Raw genomic sequence first — 20,933 nt, forward strand, 5'->3', positions numbered from 1 at the left:
TTGTGGATGAATCGAAGAGATCAAAAAGAGGAACATGGTTGGTAACTGTCTTGCCCTCATGCTCCCTCTGTTATCCACCAGTGTGTCCCTGCATTCACAGTGTGTCAGTCAGGCTTTGGAGGAAACGATGACCTGGTTTTTCATATAAGCCATATGAACATAATGATTTCCAATAAGCCCATTGTGTCAGAGACGTGTCTAGTTCTGTGCTTTGCTGCCTCCCATAAGCCACACATAAGTGGATTACTAAACTGACACAGAGCTCCTTTGAATGCCCTGCAGAGAAATTACTCATTCACTTCTGTTATCCAGCTTTTTGCAGAATGGAGGAATCACGTTGTTGTTGTTGTTGTTGTTTTGTTGACTTTTGAACCCATGTAGCAAAATGTGACATCAACACCTCCTGTTACAGATGCAGTGTTCATCTTCCAGACAAGAAATATCATACCTGCATACAGCTCCTGCAACATCTGCTTTTTGTTTGTATAATGTGGTTACACATAAATAACAGCAAAGTTGTAAAGTTTAATGGTAAACCTCCACCTCCATCCCAGACACATCACAAACCCACATTTACACATTTCAGTCTTCAACCAAACCTACAATTATGAAGCTTTTGGCAGAAGGATACTGGCAGGGGATTTTGTCCAAAGGTTTCTGTGAATGCAGTCTCCTGTAGACCTCAGACCATAGAATTTAAAGAGGTTTTCACAAAATCAAAAACATAATCAGCTGTTCTCAGGGGGCCTCTATGCGTGCTTTGCTATAGCTAATACCCTGTCCTGGAGCAGCCATGTCAATGCACCTACATGTGTTCTTGCCTTCTTTGTCTAATAAGTCCACAGTCTCACAACAACAATTTAACTGCCCTTGATTCTACAGGAGCTCCCTCATCCTCTCTGACTGACCTTAAGATAAACAATAAATATCTATCTCAGCCTTTTAATGTGGAGATATTAACGTCCAACTAACTCAATTCAAATATCGAGCAATCAACATCCATCTAACTGATCATCATCAAGCGTATCAGGATATATGTTTTTTGAACAGATTTGGATTTTGTATCAGGGTTGAATGTCCTTGATGTAAAGATATTTATGACTGTAATACTTTTTTTTTACTGGAGATACTTTTGTGTAGCACACCCCAAATGTGCTATTATATACAAATTGTAGTTACATAATAATAATGCTAAAGATTTTATTACCCCTTTAGTCAGGGAATTCCCTCCTTCATACTTTCCCAAATTTCAAACAGCATTTATGACGCATTTAATGCCTGGATTCAAAACATTATTAATCAATCAACACGGAAAACATTCACATCCATTCTCCTACATAGTTTCTGGAGTCATAATGGGATTATTTTTCATTAAAGGAGAGAATTACTGGTTCAGCAACAAATTCAGCTGATGTCTTCTTTTGGACTGGAAATTCATCTGACTGCTTTGTTACATGATATATGTATGGGGGTTGAAAGAGAAGGACTGTCCACAAATATCAAATCAACCGTACATATTTTGCTATGAAAAGTATTTGCGTAAGGGAATTATGTGATGAGAATTCAGTGATGTGAAAAACATTCTTTAGACAGTGTTGTTTTTTGTCACATGCCACTTTAGATCATTCTCCTTCGTAGAGAACAAGCCCACTGCTGCCAGCTGTTCCACCACATGTTGAGAAGGGCTGTCAGCGTGGTTTAAGGAGAGAGATGAGTCTATGTAGAAATGTGATGATTTAGCCTCTGTGCATAAGCATGACTTCTACAGCTGACCTGACGCTCTCAGGAGAAACCAACCTTCGAACTGATATAAAATGCTCACTCATGTGTTCCAGCAATCCAGATTTTCATCCCAGTTTTTCAGTCGCCATCCTGCACATGAGTCAGAAATAGCTGTAATGTTGAACTGTGGAATGAGTTCAGCGATGCCTCTATATGACATTGTCTGGTTGAGTCTGGTCGCTCTTGATTGACGGCTGCATTTACTTTTTTGTGTGAGACGTTCACAGTCTCATTAATTCCAATAAATCTAGTGGTGTGGAAACGACTGACACCAGCTCATTTAATATTCATCCCTCAGATCCTGCGAAATAAGAAGGATCCCATTATTAAAATCCACCGGCGCACATCACATTACATTTACTGTAATGTCTCAGTGTATTGATCTGTTTATCAATAACTCTCATGTGTTTGCTCCTCTGTAATGATGTGTCTGGTTTATGGTTTTATATGTCGGCTGTAAATTTAGTGACCAATACACCTGCAGTATTCAAACAGCTGCAGTAAAAAAACCTTTTAAACTTCCCTATATGTGCCATTTACTGGGTTGATGTAGATACATTTAAGTTGTTATCCAATTACTGCAATTGTAAAGTTTTATTTTAAAGTTCAATTTAAAGTGTAGCAGTGCTGAATTAACTTATCTTAATTAGACTTACAACGTGTCTGATAGTAATTCCATTTTTGTGAGTAAGCAGTGCATTGAATCCATCCACCCACTTCAATCTACATGTCTCTGGACAGTGGGAGGAAGCTGGCACGCTCAAAGACAACTGAGAGAACATGTAAACAGGAACAGAGATAAAGACCCTTGCCAAACTGTTGATATATTACAAAATTATTGCATACTGTTTTTATACTGGTATTTCAAATCTATACTGAAGCCAAAAAATGCTAGGCCCATTGACAAGATTTCTGATCTTTAAAGTCAAATCACACATCGTCTTGATAATATTGAGATTGAGGCTATTTGTCATTTTTAGAAAGGCAATCCTCTGAAACAACAGCCTTGGCATATTTCCAAGCAATCCTTGGGGATAACAGCAGGACATTGTTTTTACGTCATTTTACAAAAGGTTGAGATGTAATTGTCTCATATTTCTCTACAGTTTGGGATAAAGTATGCTGTTCTGAACTATTTCTAATCTGCAACAGATTAGTCACAATATGACAATATAGGAATTCAGGACTCTGGATGCATTTGAATATGAATTTTTCTCTCTGACTTTTTAAGGAATGACTCATTGACACAGATGCTGTGCCATCAGTGTGCCGGTTTGAGAGCCAGCATTAAAGTCAACCAGATTTATGTTGGCATTCTTTTGACTGATCCGAGCGGCTCCCCTTAGGCTTCCACAGAAGTGCCTGAAGCAAAAGCAAGTCGGTTGCTGCTTCTATACACTGCGCGCACTGTCACAACACTGACAAAACCTACTGAACAGAAAATGCAAAGTTTCGAGATTCTTTTGTTCTTATTCTTACTTTCACCCCCCCTCCCCCAATCCCTGTCCTCCACCTTTCTGTCTCTATCCACTTCTCTCTGAGCCAGAACTTTGTGAGAATCTGCTCATATTTCTGGTGCAGAAAGTCTCTCCACTGTGACTGACACCTGGAGCTACTCAGTCGTCTGCTGCACATATTTTTGGTTGGTTTGTTGACAGTGTCAGACAGATAAGAAAAGATGATGTAGTTGCACAATTGCAAAATACAGGATCTTAGCTCTCAGTTAGCTGGAGAATGATGTTGTGAAAGACTCAGCAGGGATCAGTGAAGAAATGATAGACTGAATGTGGGGGGGGGGGGGGGGGGGGGGGGGGGGCTAATTGCATCTGCAGGGGAATAAACATGTAGTGTAGCCAATTTTCATTAATTTATTTAATGGTTGGCAATTAAAACAATTCCCACAGCAGCCAGGTGTATGTCTCTGTGTGAACCGTAATGAGCTCATTACCAGTTTTTCTACTAATACATCATACTAGTATAAATACAGTGTGATATTGTGTTTAGACTGATTCCAGTAACACATATAATCACTCTGATGTCTTTCCCGTTGCAGGTGGCCAACCTACTGCGACTTTTCCAAATCCCTCAGATCAGCTATGCTTCCACCAGTGCCAAGCTCAGCGACAAGACCCGCTACGACTACTTCGCTCGCACCGTGCCCCCTGACTTCTACCAGGCCAAGGCCATGGCAGAGATCCTGCGTTTCTTTAACTGGACCTACGTATCTACAGTAGCATCAGAGGGTGACTATGGTGAGACTGGAATTGACGCCTTCCAGCAGGAGGCTCGGGCCCACCAGATCTGCATTGCCACTTCAGCCAAGGTCAGTCGCTCCATGAGCCGCTGGAGTTACGAGAATGTGATCCGCTCCCTGCAGCAGAAATCCAACGCCAAGGTGGTCATCCTGTTCACACGCAGCGAAGACGCCCGCGAGCTGCTGGTGGCGGCCAACCGCATGAACGTCACCTTCACCTGGGTGGCAAGTGACGGCTGGGGAGCGCAGGAGAGCGTGGTGAGGGGGAGTGAAGCGGTGGCTGATGGGGCCTTCACCATTGAACTGGCCTCCTATCAAATCCCTCAGTTTAACGACTACTTCACTGGCCTGCACCCGTACAACAACACCAGGAATCCCTGGTTCAGAGAGTTTTGGGAAAACCAGTTCCAGTGCAGCCTCCATGAACTGGGCTGCGGGAAGCACTCACTCCGCGAGGTTCCGTTTCAACCAGAATCCAAGATCATGTTTGTGGTGAATGCAATCTATGCAATGGCCACTGCCTTACATAACATGAGGCAGGCTTTATGCCCCAACTCCACCAAAGTGTGTGATGCTCTCAAACCTGGCAATGGCAGAAAGTTTTACAGGGACTACATTCTCAAGGTCAAGTTTGACGGTGAGTAAAATCCTGATAATGTGAGTGCAGGATTGCTTGAAGGTTTTTGATTTTCAGGATGTCTTGTTGCTCTTTTTGTCATTATTCCCTCCTCCGTATGAATATCTCTATTTAATCCTAACTCTGCGAGTACTGTATGCTGCCAAATCTGCTAACATGTACATCACTTTATACTCATCATACCAAGTTCTAAGAGTTGGATTAGTGTGGTAATAAGTGTTTATACACTGCAGCTTGAGATAACTGTAATGATTCAATTTGCAGATATGAATCCGTCTCTGCCCCCTCATACTCTGAGGCCCATTCTTCTGTGTATATGAATAGAGAGAGGGTTTTTCTGTTTGAATGCAGCAGATCGTACATTAAAACATCACCTCTGCTCTGTGAGAGTCTCAGCGGAGAATGTTTATTCCTGTAGCACATTTCGTGTAACAACATTTGCATCCTCACATCATAGATCCACCAATCCAAATCCTCTCACCTTCATAAAGCTGAGCTGTACGATGGTATCCCTATTCTATCCTTTTTCATTGATAAATAGATGGAGTGATGCTTCTGTTGAATGATTTAAAAAGTACATTTTTACTGCTCAGGGACTTCACGTTGAATTAGGAGCCTGTGGATTAACCAGTCCCTGCAGGCAATACAACACCCCGTGGTGAAAAATGCACAACAGGTGGATTACTAAGAGCTCTGAACATTTATGTGATGGATAAGATAACAACAGTGCTGCACAACTTCATAATTTATAAAATAAAAATGTCTGTTTATGACTGGGAGATAATATTGATACTGCTGAAATGATGAGTCCAATCAATGATTTGTCATCTGACAAAAGAATTAAACAGCAACTATTTTAAATATATATTAATTTAATAAAGTTATATTTTTCTCTGCTGTGTCATAGTATATTCAATCTGTCTGTGTTTATAGACTGTGCATTGTTTAATACGAGCAAATCTGATAATGTCCCCCTGAACTGTGGGAAATAATAATGGACATTTTTACTATTTTGAAATGAAATAACCCTGAGATTTATCAGTAATTGAAAGTAATTATTAGCTGCAGCTAGGTGACTTTTAAACATTTTAATTGGTGCTTTATTTTAACCTTGACTTTTATGTGGGAATTTAACATTATTTTATATAAAGTGCCATCTGTCTGCAATTCCCATCAGTGTTCAATCCATGGAACTCTTCATCAAAGTAAAGGGACTGCTTTCATTGTGCCGGCTATATTGACAATTTCACCAGTGACTTGTCACAGTCACTGTTCAGTGTCGACTGGGAGACAAATAAAATGTCAGCAGAGAGACATAAATAAACAAAGAGATAAATTCAATATGAGACCGTCCAACCAGAAAAAACATGCTCTCTGAGATATGTGTTCATGGTGTAAACACCACATTCTTCGTGCTTTCACTTTAGGTTTTTACACCATTGTTGTGCTCGACATACACCTGCTATTTTTCAACACGATTTCTTCTAACGCTCTTTCTTTTCCTCTTCCCCTTCAGCACCGTTTCGACCCCCAGACACAGAGAATATAGTTCGCTTTGATGCCTTCGGGGACAGCCTCGGCCGTTACAACATTTTCCACTATCACAAAGAGGATGGACGCTACATCTACCGTAAGGTCGGCTACTGGGCCCAGAGCCTGACCCTGAACACCAGCCTGATTCCGTGGCCCGGCCAGGATGCCCCCACCTCCCAATGTAGTGACCCCTGCAGGAAGAACGAGGTGAAGAGCATGCAGCCTGGAGATGTGTGCTGCTGGATCTGTATCCCCTGCCAGCCGTACCAGTACTTGCAGGATGAGTTAACCTGTGCCGACTGTAGCTTTGGACAGTGGCCGCTGGCCAACCTTACAGGCTGCTACGATCTGCCCGAGGAGTACATCCGCTGGGAAGATGCCTGGGCCATTGGCCCCGTCACCATTTCCTGTCTAGGAATGATGTGCACGCTCTTCGTCATCGGCCTCTTCGTCAAACACAATGAGACACCCGTGGTGAAGGCCAGTGGACGAGAGCTCTCCTACATTCTGCTGCTGGGAGTACTGATGTGTTATAGCATGACCTTCATCTACATCGCCAAACCTTCCACAGCAGTGTGTACGCTGCGCCGGCTGGGGTTGGGCACCTCCTTTGCTGTGTGCTACTCAGCCCTCTTGACCAAGACCAATCGGATCGCTCGGATCTTCAGCGGGGTGAAGGACGGCGCACAGCGGCCTCGATTCATCAGCCCGGCCTCCCAGGTTGCCATCTGTGGTGCTCTGATCTCCTGCCAGCTGATAGTGGTGGTGGTCTGGCTGCTGGTTGAGACCCCAGGGGTGAGAAAGGAAGTGAGCCCGGAGAGGAGAGACGTGGTCACCCTCAAGTGTAACAGCAAGGACTCCAGTATGCTCATGTCCCTCACCTACAACTGCATCCTCATCATCCTGTGCACGGTCTACGCCTTCAAGACCCGCAAATGCCCTGAGAACTTCAACGAGGCCAAGTTCATCGGGTTCACCATGTACACCACCTGCATCATCTGGTTGGCGTTCCAGCCCATTTTCTACGTTACTGCCAGTGACTACAGGGTGAGTTAAGTGAGGTTATAATTCATGACCCTGTGCATGCACTCCTTAATGGAAGGTAGCCATTGTTAGCCTGTTAATGGAATCTTCTCTAAGTGATAGAAGGTTTTTGTTTGACTTCTTCTTGGGTTGAATTTGGATTTTGTATGTATGAAATCATGAACTAGTGTCAGCTGGTATTGATTCAGCTGTCAGCCGTGTCTATCTTGCCTTTGGCTCTTAGGAATATTTTTTCTTTATTACTGAGTAGCTTTAATTCTTCACAATCAGCTGCGTACTTGTGTTTATCATGTGCCATGCAACTTTGACTTATCTTACCTGTTAAGAGTAGAGTATAAAATATGGATGGTGAAGCCATTGAAAAGTGTAACAGGTGCTAATTTTCTTAATCTTACCACAACAAAACCCCACTTCTTGTATTATGTGAAGGTATTCTAGGTTTTCTAAATCTGGAGATAAAAAAAAAAAAAAGTTTTAAACTATTCCGTCTAAAATAAAAAATGCCTCTAATTTAAAGTGAAAATCCACCTTGGACATTGATTTGCTTACCTCTCCTCACCTTGAATACATACGAGGAATAAAACATTACCGGTGGGTCTCTGCTGTAACTTTTCAGACAGACCCACAGACATGACGCTGCATTCTGATTGGATGTTGGTGGTCAGCTGTAGACACGAGAACATACACTGCATTGATAGAAACTCAGGGTGGCCTGAGTCATGGAGGTTTGTCCCTCTGGGGTCCCAGCAGTGTGCGGTGAGAGATGGAGGCATGAGGGAGAAACAGACAGGAATCCCCTGACACATCGGCTCCTGCAGAAACATGGAGGAGGCAGGAGAAGAGCAAGAGCTCTGAGAGGGAACTGCATGTCCCTGTGTGTCGCAGAGTGTAGCTGTGTGGAATGGACTGTGAAAGACTTGGATATGGAGTCCCAGCTGTGCCCTCTGTCCTGGGACTGCAGCGAGGCTCAGAGGAACCCCCCGCCTCCAGGCCCTCTAGGCTACGCGGACAATTCACAGCCAGAATGGGCTCATCAGATAGACCCTAGTTTTTCACAGGCAGGAACATATCACTTGTCTTCTCCCAGTTTTGTGCCACTTTTGTTGTCACTGCCTGATGTTAATATCTAGAGTTAGAAGTCTGGATGAGTGCTAATGAGGGCATGGATAAAAAAATACCTTGAAATTATTCTTCATGAAGCTAAGTTAAGAGGTTCAAGGTTGGGCAATATATAAATGTTAAAAAAGTACCTTTCACTCAGAAGAGGCATTGATTTTTATCAAATGTCCTGGTTTTGCATTTTCCTCCCAAAGTAGTTGAGCACAGCTAAGATGGTTTGTCTTAGTATGTCATGAAAAAATAAATAACTTATATTCATGAAAGTATATAAAGGAGGGATTTTGTTCACCTCAATACAATTTACTGATATATAGGAACAGATAATAAATTAGGTTAGTTAAACTAAGTACTTACGTAATTAAAAGAGTAAAAACACAATATAAAATCTTAGCCTTCGGGTGATTGAAATAACCAGATTTGACTGTCATCTGTCATGAAACGTTCAGACAAACTAAACACAATCTATGTAGCCATGAGTAACACATTTGATTGTCGTAAGAAATATTGAGGATGTCCTCCACGTCCCGTGGGAGAGCAATCGCCACATATGCCAGTGCTGGTCATCTCATCTCAGCAGCAAACACAACTGATTAAACAGCGACCGCAGCCAAAAGTCACAGCGTGTCCATGAAATCACTGAAGATTATTAATGAGAAAATGATTTCCTGTAATCTTTGCAACCACTGAACTGTCTTAAAATGGACCAGGGAAGCTTGTTTGACTTGTATTAAATTTGTTCAGATGCTTTTTTTTTTATGCATGTGGACATTGTACAATCATCAGCTCTTATAGTAGCATGATCAGCCTCAACCAATGAGTTGAAGCAGAACAGAAAAGATGTGGATGAATACAGAGTGTACAGTCCTTTGAGGAAACACAGGAATAAATCCAGCGACGCAGCACTGGTGGAGGAAACACAATAACAGCATTACTTTATATAGAATCAGCTGATGAAGCCCGTGGGGGTTGGTATGACTTTCGTTTCATACCTTTGTTAATGCACATTACAGAAACTCGTGAAGTACAGTAGGTTAAAAACAACTCTGAAATCTTAAGTCACAAGTCTCCATCTGTGAATTAAAGTGATGAGTTTTGTAAATTCCAGGTCCAGACACACATGACGTACACGCTTCATCCAATAAAGCTCTTCAATAAACATTCAGCTCGAAGCCCCAATAAAAACATGGAATCTCATCTCCGCTGTGAGGTTCTCTGGAGGAATAGAGATACCTGAATACAGCAGACCTTATTTATAGCTGAAGCAGCGGTACTTTATTTGTGAAATAAAATAATACCTTGAAAGGCCACACACAGTGAAGACAACAGTGAGCATATGAGATGAGCAGAAACCGTACGAGGCCGTGCTCCACATCCTGTTCTCCACACATGTGCAGAAGACCCCTGGAAAAAAAGAAATTACTGCAAAGGCAGATTCCTTGTCCTCTGCTCTTCCGAAGCAGCATCTTTTGAATTATTAAAAGCACTTAACAGGTCATTCCTATGCGGCGCAGTCTGTGGTTTTATTCAAAACTATTTCTGAATTAATTTATTTGGCCTCTGTTCACTTTGATATTGCTCAGATTTTTAGGAATAAATGTCCCTTTGCCTCTGTGGGTTACACTGACACTGTATCTATCTCAGAAATACAACAAAGAAAAAGTGTTCATTTTGTGAATTTACATCTCGAATAGGACATGAGTGCATCAATGTGTGTGTACTGCATTTCAAAGGTGGCATAGGTTGAATCCTTTATATGCTGCAAAGTACAATATACCGCAAGATACAGAAATTCACACATGCATCCTCATTCATGCAACCTTATGACACCCTGTAGTTTATGTGATATATATATATATATTCATATCATTCATAGATATTTTTTCTCAATTGGTCCCCTTCTTCATATAATTTATCATCATATGATTATTGCAATAATTATTAATTATGTACCATGAGAGAATAAGACGTGGAGAAAACATTTATGTAAGGTGATTAAATGTTATTTGGTTAATAAAATTGGGAGGATAATGGCTGCTGCTAATCTGCTATTATCTCGTTATCTCTGCTGGAGAACAGTTTGCTTACTATGCAATAGTTGGTGCCCACGTTATTTTAATACCAACATTAGCATTCAGGTTGATGACCTGCTGTGCCTTGTGAAAATGAAACGCACCTGCCACACACCAGGCGATGCCAATCTGTATCCTGTTATCCAGGAAAAAAAAGAAGGCTGCGACAGGGCTGGAAATGATGGAGCAGACTGATGACACATAGCAAGATGTGGGCAGGGTGATGGGAAAAGGAATGGAGGGTTGCGCACTTGATTGACAAGCAAATAAACAGATCGCTTAACACCTCTATTTAGCAGCCGCGGTTTCACATCATCCTCCTTCCTCCTCTGTTGCACCTGGCTTGAATTCTGAATTGTAGACTTCGTCCTTATTGTCCTCCTTCTCTGACTCATGAGCCCCTGTGCCTTCTTATTAGAATGAATATTCTTAAACAGCAAAAAAGTTCCTCAGCACCATCACAGTGCTTATAAGACGATTCATCACGTCATAAACGTTGAATTAATTGTTTTATTCCTTTCTCTCTGAGCCTTTTCATCTCTATAGTTGAACAATAAAAAAAAATGTTCAGCTACAATAACTGTCACTAAAAATATCAACAATAATTAACACTGGGACTTGAGCCATGTGTGGATATTAACTCTGGCACTGAAGTGAAATAAGACTTTTTGCTGGGGTGTAAGAATTCAGCATTTCTAGCAATACAAAAATTTCAGTTGGGGGGGCTGTAGCGATTGGAAGACAGAGCAACGCCCCACCGATACTGGGGGTTAGCCAATTGCGAGTCTCAAATTCAATCATGACATTTCACCCCATTTTTCATAGCATCAAATAATCAAAACCAAAATGACAGAAACCATCTTTGAGGAAAAAAAATCTGACACTTCATCCACTAACTTGGTTGAGTTATTACCTATTGCAACCAGCCACCAGGGGGCGATTGAGGCACATTGGCGTCACTTTTGGGAAACTGTCATGTCGTCCATCTTTATAAACAGTCTATGATATCAGACCACAAATGACCTCATCACCTCTCTCCCCCTCCTCCTCCCCCAGGTGCAGACCACCACCATGTGCATCTCTGTCAGTCTGAGCGGCTCGGTGGTGCTGGGCTGCCTCTTTGCTCCTAAGGTCCACATCATCCTGTTCCAGCCTCAGAAGAATGTCAGCACCCTCAGGGTGGCCACCACCCGCTTCAGCGTCACCACTGGCCCAGGCTCCAGTTTCTCCCAAGGTACCACCGATACACAAAAAAAAAACGGTCAGTCACACCTCTAACACTGGCTGTTGTATTTTCTTTTCTTTTTCAAAATCATAATCATACAATTCTCCACCACATGAAATAATGACCCTGTTATTTCTATAAATCAGGGAGGAAGACGTGTAATTTAAGGACAGCGCACAGCCGCAATTGTTTCTGGAAAATTTATTGAAAATGTGATATTTCACACATGCACACTAAACTGCAATGCCTCAGATTTCCCCTTTATTTTACATAATGTATTCCTTGATTATCATACTGCTAATTCATCTGTTAGCAAGTGGTCCTCTGGGCCAGCAGCTCTGTGCAGCAGCTCAGAGGGAAAGTTATGTTAGACACATGTGATGCATATTAAATTCTCGGTGTTGTAAATGCAAAAGAACAAAATTATTTATTTGTGTTTTGCAGCATCAGCCTCCAATGTTGTCCCGACAGTGTGTAACGGACGTGAGGTGGTGGACTCCACGACGTCGTCCTTGTGAAGATGGGTTGAGTTCCTTTGCCAAGCGTTGTAGACAGAGTTATTTAATCACTAGTCCTGAATCAGGTGTCTCAGATATTAAAGAGGTCACACAGATGACTGTCCTGACTTAGTTGTCCTCAAAGTGCTGTGAGTACAATGTCCCGATTATTTCATTTTGTTCTTTGACTCGTAGCGATTTTTAAATGAGATGCCAATAAAGTGGCGTGTAGCCCTTCTTTTTATGGACGAATTCTACTTGCAACAATGAGGTAAATTATAGTAAATCTGTTAAATGTAATATATTCGAGACGTTTTTAATGTAGATTTTGGTGAACGAGTTTGTGCTTTCTTGTAATTTATGTAAATAAAATGTGTTTTTTATTAATACTATAATGAGCTATAGTCCGACTATCTCTGTGCACATGATATGCAAAACTACTTTGATGCCTTCATTTACACCTTGGCCTGAGCTCAATGCACTGCTAATACACATGCAAATAGAAAAAGCATGTGCAAATTAAGAAAACAACTTCATCAATTTGACGACAAAGTATTTTCCAGGGGACCAAAAAAAGTGGTGAACCTGGCTGTAGTCCACCGCTTTGTGGGGCTCCATCTGACGAGTTGTGACTTTTTGCAGCGCAGGTGCTGCCCTGGTTATTGTCTGGTTCAGTGTCTTGCTTAAAGATACTTTAACATGAGGATAGAAGTAGCCATGTGTTCGAACATCAACCCATCAACCTCCTGGTCATTAAAGAAGAGAGAAAGAAGAAAACCATCGTTATCTCAAGATAGCAGCCAAATCATTTAAATTCAGGTAGTCAAATTTATTTTAATTTAAAATAAACCATCACATTAAATTATTCAAATTTTGATTCAGCTTGGGTTTGAAATCTGAGCGATTAAATATTTCATCAGCTGTGGAATGTTTATCAGCTTCAATCCACTCCATCTGCTAAGACCAAACAGCCTCTACATGGAAATTACCAGCACAAATATCATCATCTGCTGATGTGGGATAAAATCCACTGAAGTTGCCCGAGGAATAAGCAGCCCCCTGTGTGCATGAGGCAGACGATGTAGACCCAGAGTATCCGTGATTTAACACTGCCATCTTGTGTCCACATTCTTTGATCTTATGAACCACAATGAATGCTGCCCTGAAGTGTGCTGGAAGTACTGCGCATCAAGAAAGTGGAGGGAAAGCCACAGCACTGTGTTATTTAATCAGATCTGCTCAGAGGCCCTCGTCAAATTACTAAAGCTACAGCATGCACTGCAACAAGTTGTAGATGTGACAGCAAGAGATGGAATATTGTGTTGTTTGTAAAGGTTAAAGCGAGGGCGACATTATAATATATAATGACGTGATTATGAGAAAATACATTATTGTCTTTGGGGAAAATTTCTGTCCAACAAGCTTTACTTTGGTATGTGACATGAGTGATAGCTGCAAGACAAATGTGTAATGTGCACACACACACACACACACACACACACACACACACACACACACACACACACACACACGCACTAAACCTGAACACAGTTCACATCTGACCCCTAACCTTGTATTAGTTAAAAGGATTTATTGTTTTCTTGAAAGAACAAAACTAAATTCAAAACTCTATCTGTACAATGAAGATGTCAGTTTAACACAAAACAGATTTTTGTCTGTGAGGAATATTTTGTAACTAAACCTTTAGATAACACTTGTACTGTGCAGGTGATTAGAGACTCAGTACCTCCACCAAAAAGGTTGAGTTTTCAGCTGTGTTAGATCGCAGGTTTACACAAAAACAATAATTCATGCTATATAATATATATTATATAATTCATGCATATATTGCTTCCTGTATTACCGCTGGTCAAGTTGACTGATCAAGGCGGGCCAGAACGACCACCTGCACATCCTGGTGCTGCTGGAAGAACCCATTCAATTTTGGGCAGATCTAAGAATTTCTTTTACACATTGTGTGAATAATTGAGGGAAATCATTCACGGATCTTGATGAAATAAATAAAGCATGTATGTTTAGGAGGCTGATATTTATAATAATCTGGATCTAATAAGTTAAACTATGGGTTTATAAGGGGACTGGCATTCTAGTTACCAGTAGACTCACTCAGTCTCTCCAGTCTGTCTTCATCTGTCTTGGAAGTTTTGAGAAGCAGTATGGGTGGAGGCCTGCAGCAGCAGCAACAGGGGGAGCAGTACCTCCACAGGTAGGACAGCAGGTGGCGCTGTTGCCGTGCAGCTCTGCAGACTCCAGTCCAGCGGCAGCAGTAAGAAGAGGAGCAGAGCGCTGAGCTGAGCTCCTCCTCTTCCTCTCACTGTAAACTGACTGTAAACTTCCCGACAGTCTCATCAGCTGGACTCTGTGTTTGTGCAGCAGCTGCGAGGAGGAAGCGCTGTGTCTATCTCACACACACACACACGGACACACACACACTCACAGTACTGCATGTTATAAAGGTGAGTTTCCAGCTGCTTGATTAAACTCATTTCCTCTCTGGGATAAAACAGGAGAAGGCGGAGGCTTCAGGATCCAGTTGACTTGTTCCAAACCTCGTTAAAAACCACTAATGTTGCTGAATGACGAGTTATTGTTGCTTGTTGCTTTATACAACTGTGGATTCACTCGTGTTCAGAGGACCAGTGTTAGAGATAGAGTGTGTGTGTGTGTGTGTGGGGGCTGTGGGCATGTCAGAGCTTGTCCAGGCCCAGTGGCCAACATGACCAGTGTGTCTGTCATCAGAGAACATGGCCCCAAAGAGACGAGCTGCTGCTGCCAGGGCTGGAGGCAAGAAGGTGAAGAAGGAGCCCGAGACTCCGAAGCCCAAAGATGCCTTCACCTCAGCCAAGGAGGCCCTGCTGGCTGCAGGGCCACAGGTGAAGGGCAGGAGGAAGGTGGACGAGCACTGCTCACTGTCTGGATCTGGAGAGGTCAGTCCAGATGCATCTTAATAGAAGTTCAAAGTATTTATTCATCTTCTCTAGGTTCATGACTCAAACATATTCAAACCTGCAGAGATCTGTTCTTCTCTCCAGGTACATGAGGACTACGACTGCATGCTGAACCAGACCAATGTTGGACATAACAATAATAAGTTTTATGTCATTCAAGTCATTGAAGCAGACAATGAATACCATACGTGGAACAGATGGGGTCGAGTGGTAAGTCCCTTCCTGATTTACTCAGTTTGCAGATATGAAAACTTTTAGAATAAACAATACAGAATAAAAATAAAATGAATTCAAATCAGAATTAAGAAAAACGTTTATTGATTCAAGCTCTAAATACTTTCTTGTATTTGTGTTTTTTTATTTATATTTATAATAAAGTATATGGCTGAACTGTCAAATATCAAGCCTTGATTACATAAGGGTTTGAAAAGTACATCTTTTGGAATCACTGGCAATATATATATATTTTTATATATATATATCTCAGTATCTGAAAAATGTTTCACCCCCAATATTGGTATTGGCATCAGCCTCCACAAAGATCTGTATCAGTGGGACTCCATGAATAATGTCTGAATGAGTTGCTTCTGATTGCCTCATCTGTCTGAATCTGAATTCAGGGGGAGGTGGGACAGTCCAAACTAAACACGTTTGACAAGCCTGAACAGGCCGTCAAAGACTTTGAGAAAAAGTTCAAGGACAAGACCAAGAACAACTGGAGTGATCGCATGAGTTTTGTGTCTCACTCTGGGAAGTACACTCTGATTGAGGTGGATGGAGAGCAGGATGCTGAGGTGAAGGTAAGTGAAGCCTGAAATTTGAACACACTTTTGAAGTTGTTTCAGATATTTTAAACCTTTGCAGGTCTGGTAAGTTGACTACATCTCACTGGTTGTACTTTTTGCTGTTGCAGGTGGACAGTGTGGATGGAAAGTCAGGCAAAGATACTAAAAATGTTCTACCTTGCACACTTGATGCAGCAACAAAAGACCTCATCCAGCTTATTTTCAGTAATGACATGTTCAAGGAGGCGATGGAATGTATGAACTTAGGTGAGTGCGTTTCTTTCAACCAAGCCTTTTATACAAACAGGTTCACGTAGACTGTGTGTTCTGTATACTTGTTGGGTAACATGCCTGTAAGAGGCTGTAGCACTAAACACGGTGCTGATCTCTTAGCTTCACCTATCAGTACTGTTCAGAAAAGTAAGAAACGTGGAGATTGCTGAGTGAAGCGGTAAATGATTGATCCAATGTGACAGAGGGTGAAGTCGGCATTTACACAACACGTCAGCATTTTGAGAACTTCTGATCAGAGTGTTGGACTTCGCTAATGCAGTTGTTGGAGGTTATGTTTTCACCCCTCACCATTAGTTTGACTGTCTGCAGGATTACTCAAAAACTACTCAACAGATTTCCATGATACTTGGTGGAACGATGCATTATGGGTCAGGGAAGAATTTTGATGTGGATGTAGATCAGGGGCGAAACCAGAATTTATCTTTAACACTGTTTCAACACTTCTGAGGAAAACAATCAGGCATATTTAGAGGACTGATATCTATGAGTGCAGCTTGCCATTCTCATTGTAAGTTTGTGCTAACATGTGGAAGGATCTGAAGAAACACATTCAAATACAAAATAACCAGATGAGATCAACATATCATAACTGGTATGGTTGATGTTTATAATTGTGTGTGTGTGTGTGTGTGTGTGTGTGGCTGTTGTACAGACATCAAGAAAATGCCGCTGGGAAAACTCAGTAAGCTGCAGATCGCAAAGGGCTTTGATGTGTTGGAGGAAATCGAGGCGGCCATGGGCAAAAAAAACGGAGCAGCCCGTCTGGAGGAACTTTCCTCCAAGTTCTTCACCACAGTCCCACACAACTTTGGACGGAACAGGCCACCAACCATCAATTCTAAAGAGATAGTGGAGAAGAAGAAAGAGATGCTCATGGTTCGATAATTTCTTTTAGATTACATGTTGGAACATTTCACGTTCTGACTTTGTAAAGCTCTCACTCAAAACCCTGCGCTTGCACCCAAATAAACCCTGCTTGTGCTTACGGGTGTCTGAGAATTTTGACAGACTTGTTGCACATAAAATCCAAGAGCGGAAGCAGTGTTTTGAATGAGAGCATTACTAAATCTGAACGTGAAATCAAGAAGTCCTGCTCTCAACCTGAAAGACACTCTTGAAAAAAAACAACATTGCTTTGAGTGATGTATTGTCAGTACTGAAGTCGCTCTCCTTTGACAAAAAGGTGCTGGCTGACATCGAGCTCGCCCAGACTCTGAAGTCAGAGACCGAGAAGGCTCAGGAAGAGATGATAGAGACAGTTCCTCACCCTCTCGACCAAGACTACACTTCTCTTAAATGCAAGCTCGAGTTAATGGACAAGGATACGGAAACTTTCAAGGTACTGTGTCACATAATAAGGTTCATTTAAAAGAAACTCCAACTTAAATTCAAAGCTCTTGTTCTGTCATGAGTGATTTTTGTTCATCTTTCATTCATATTAACTTCTGATTTTTATTTTTTTAATTTAAAGATCATAGAAACTTACCTGAAAGTGACGGCAGGTAATTATCGTAAACCAAAAATTATCAACGTTTGGGAAGTTGATCGAGAGACAGAGGTAAGAACAGCAGTCAACCTTGTTTCATCCCAGACAGAAGACTGTAATCATCCTGTAAATGAAAAAATACATATTGCACATTACAGGGAGAGCGCTTTAGTGAAAATGATAACCTAGAGAACCGCCGTCTGCTGTGGCACGGTACAAACATCGCGGTGGTGGCAGCGATCCTGAAGAGCGGTCTGAGGATTATGCCTCATTCAGGAGGCCGAGTTGGTCGTGGCATCTATTTTGCATCTGAAAACTGCAAGTCTGCAGGTTACGGTGAGGCTGAGGACTAAAGAAGTAAATCATGACATTAATTGCTATCATACTGATACTGCGGTGTTTGAAAATTTACATTTTCTGCTTAATGTTTTTAGTGCGCACCTCTAAAAACACCGGAGTGATGTTTCTGAGCGAGGTGGCCCTCGGCAAAGAGTGCACCATTACCAAAGATGACAGTTCCCTGAAGAAGGCTCCTGCAAGTTATGATAGTGTGGTGGCTCGAGGATCAGTGGAACCAGGTACAATACTTCCTTTGTTTTGTCTCGCTCTCAAGGTCACTGCCTGTAAATTGAGAGACACATTTCTTTTATGTAGAGATATTGTGATACCATTTTCCCCTTCTTGATACAGCTACAGATACCTGGAGAACCGATCCCAAACCAGTGCATTTAAAAAAAAATTACTATATATACTTTAACAGCTGTATGGTACTAACCCTGAATAGCAGCTTTAATGATCTTGTTTTACAGTCACAACTGAAAAAGAGCAAATAAAAGATTGTTAGTGTTGTAATTTAAAACACTAGCGCCACCCCTCTAAACTGTCGTGCAGCTAGTAAATGTTTCCGTTTTATTTTCCAGAGTGAGACATTGACAAACTGCTGACATTTTAGCAATAATATAAAGCACCTTTCAAAACTGCCATTACAAAATGAAGTGATTTCCTGAAAGAGAAAATTAGAGCTTTAACTGGTGAAATGAATATTCTTTAAAGAACTGGTATCATATAAGTAAATAGCTTTGTGGATTCACTGATGCCTGACCCAGCAGTTTTGGATGCAAATCTCTATTTTTGGGTCTATAAACTCAGTCAGTGCAGAATTGTGGTTTAATTTAGCATAACAATAATTCATTTTGAAGATCATATTACTTCAATAACATTTTACTTGGCTCATTTTGTTTCCCTAATTTCCCACATTGTTAGAAAAGGAAAGCATTTGAGAAGTGATGTTTAAGGTGACCATGCTTCATCGGTCTTTTGGTCAAGTTTTGTTTTTCTCCTGTGTTTTTAAGATCCCTCTAAGGACATCTTCATCACCCTGGACGGCAAGGAAGTTTCTGTCCCTCAGGGCAAGCCCATACCTCAGCCCCAGTTCTCAGACAGCCACTTCTGCAACAGCGAATACCTCATCTACAAAGAGAGTCAGTGTCGCCTCCGCTATCTGCTGGAGCTGAAGATGTAGTATGAATTCAACCGGAGGAAAGAGGCAGGCCCTTTGAAAGAGAAATACTCTTCAACCTTAACATATATGGGGGTGCTGAAAAAGCTTGGCTATGAGATCTCCTAATCTAATATGGTTATTGTCTTCATTATTAGTCATTGTTTAGATATTCCTTCCATTAATGGTGGTACTTCTCTACTACTTCCTGTGCCTTATATTTTGCACACTGTAAAACTATCAAACATATACAGGTTGACAGGCTTGGTCATAAACTGCAAAGCTTCACATTGCATTTAGTTTTTCTTTTACCTTGACAGAGAAGATGTCTTTTCACCATTAGCCTATCGGTATATTTATCCACATCTTGACTTGTAAACACCTAAAAGGCCTCTAAATGCTTGCACTTTTTTGATTTTGAATTTCATGAAGCACCTAGTGTTTTATTTTTGCTTCTCGGTTCAGTTCTTTGAGTAGCTTACCTCTGAAATATAGCATTATTTATTCAGAGCGGATATGAAAATATAAACCTGTTCCTGAAAAAGAAAATATCTCTTGGATATTATGAAGGTGTTGTCACTACACTAACATTTTGAATAATATTATTTGATAGAATAGATGTTTAAATTAATATATATACATATATATATATGTATATACATAATACACATATATGGTATCCTATGCACTGAAATGTTTACAGGTGGAATAATGTTTGTGGATAACTTCAAGGCACTGTTACAAATCTAAGAATCGGTCTAACGCTGAACACTGAAAGTGTTTCTGTGGAGTTAAATATTACATGTGAGTTATGGATAACATATTTCTTGCCTAATAGGTCTTCCAGGTACATGATGGTGGTACCACATCGCACCATGTGGTGTCAGTAGTGAGCAACTCCTTTATGAATGTAACTGTCTCAGAAATAACTTGAACCAATGATTAGTTAATAAACTAAAGTGAGCTGCAGCTTGTTACCATCTTTGTTGTCTTAATTTTGAGCTTGAAGACTTTATAACTATGTAGGGTGTTTTACATTTGTTATCCTGCTGGATTACAGTAGATAAAAAGAAATATAATTTGTATGACAGTGCTACAGAGCATTTTTGAAAAATATGGTGATGAAAATGTGAGTAAATTAAATTAGACTTAAAGATCAAAATAAAACCTTTTAGTCATGTCAAATATTTACCAAGCCCTTTTTATATTTACATCCTGTAAAGCAAATTGGAAATATACAATATCAAATGAAGTATTACACGACCAACCTAGAACATTGGACAAGATGGAGAATGTCCCTGTGCTCTAATGTAACAAGAAGGTCATTTCTCTCCCCAAGGCACTCACATTTTTTAAACTTAAGATATATTTCTGGAAATACACTTCTGTAGTTTTACTCTTAGGTAGGATTCTGAATGCAGGACCTTTACTTCGAGTTTTTTTTTTAGACTGATTTGTTTGTACTGTAACTGTAAGGAATCAGAGTTCTTCTTGGATCACATAAATAAACACAATCACCTTTGATAAACAGATGGAAAATAGCATGCACATTATTTATTTCCCACGGAGATGTTCATTCAGTAAATAATAATTCTTGAGCACAAACACAGCAAACAGGTAAATGGTGAATCTCCCCTTTAAGCTGGAGGCAATTAGGACCCAGGGAACACTGGGCTCTAAATGGAGGACAGTGGAGTGTGTGTCTGTTTGAAAGGAACACACACACACACACACACACACG

General features: G+C 41.0%; 2 protein-coding genes across 4 annotated transcripts in view; both read left to right on the forward strand.

Moving 5' to 3' along the window:
* The window catches only part of grm2a (glutamate receptor, metabotropic 2a), a 30,669-nt gene extending 18,114 nt beyond the window's left edge, over positions 1-12,555 (forward strand). For 2 of the 3 annotated variants that reach the window (XM_020086390.2, XM_069539661.1), the window contains 4 exons: positions 3,836-4,673; positions 6,190-7,253; positions 11,495-11,699; positions 12,108-12,555. In XM_020086390.2, coding sequence (XP_019941949.2) covers positions 3,836-4,673; positions 6,190-7,253; positions 11,495-11,699; positions 12,108-12,181 — 2,181 coding nt within the window. In that variant the 3' untranslated portion in view covers positions 12,182-12,555. The remainder of the gene's footprint in view (positions 1-3,835; positions 4,674-6,189; positions 7,254-11,494; positions 11,700-12,107) is intronic. The other variant, XM_020086391.2, reaches the window with a different exon arrangement.
* A 1,921-nt stretch (positions 12,556-14,476) lies between these two features.
* On the forward strand, positions 14,477-20,161 carry parp3 (poly (ADP-ribose) polymerase family, member 3). The gene is made up of 11 exons (XM_020086496.2): positions 14,477-14,637; positions 14,921-15,108; positions 15,214-15,339; positions 15,750-15,929; positions 16,043-16,181; positions 16,861-17,084; positions 17,392-17,547; positions 17,680-17,766; positions 17,853-18,030; positions 18,129-18,272; positions 19,047-20,161. Exons 2-11 carry the CDS (start codon positions 14,926-14,928, stop codon positions 19,214-19,216), a joined length of 1,587 nt encoding a protein of 528 aa, XP_019942055.1. The 5' UTR covers positions 14,477-14,637; positions 14,921-14,925; the 3' UTR covers positions 19,217-20,161.
* The last annotated feature ends 772 nt before the right edge of the window (positions 20,162-20,933 follow it).

The sequence above is a fragment of the Paralichthys olivaceus genome, chromosome 2 (assembly GCF_024713975.1).
Source record: "Paralichthys olivaceus isolate ysfri-2021 chromosome 2, ASM2471397v2, whole genome shotgun sequence".
Taxonomy (NCBI): Eukaryota; Metazoa; Chordata; class Actinopteri; order Pleuronectiformes; family Paralichthyidae; genus Paralichthys; species Paralichthys olivaceus.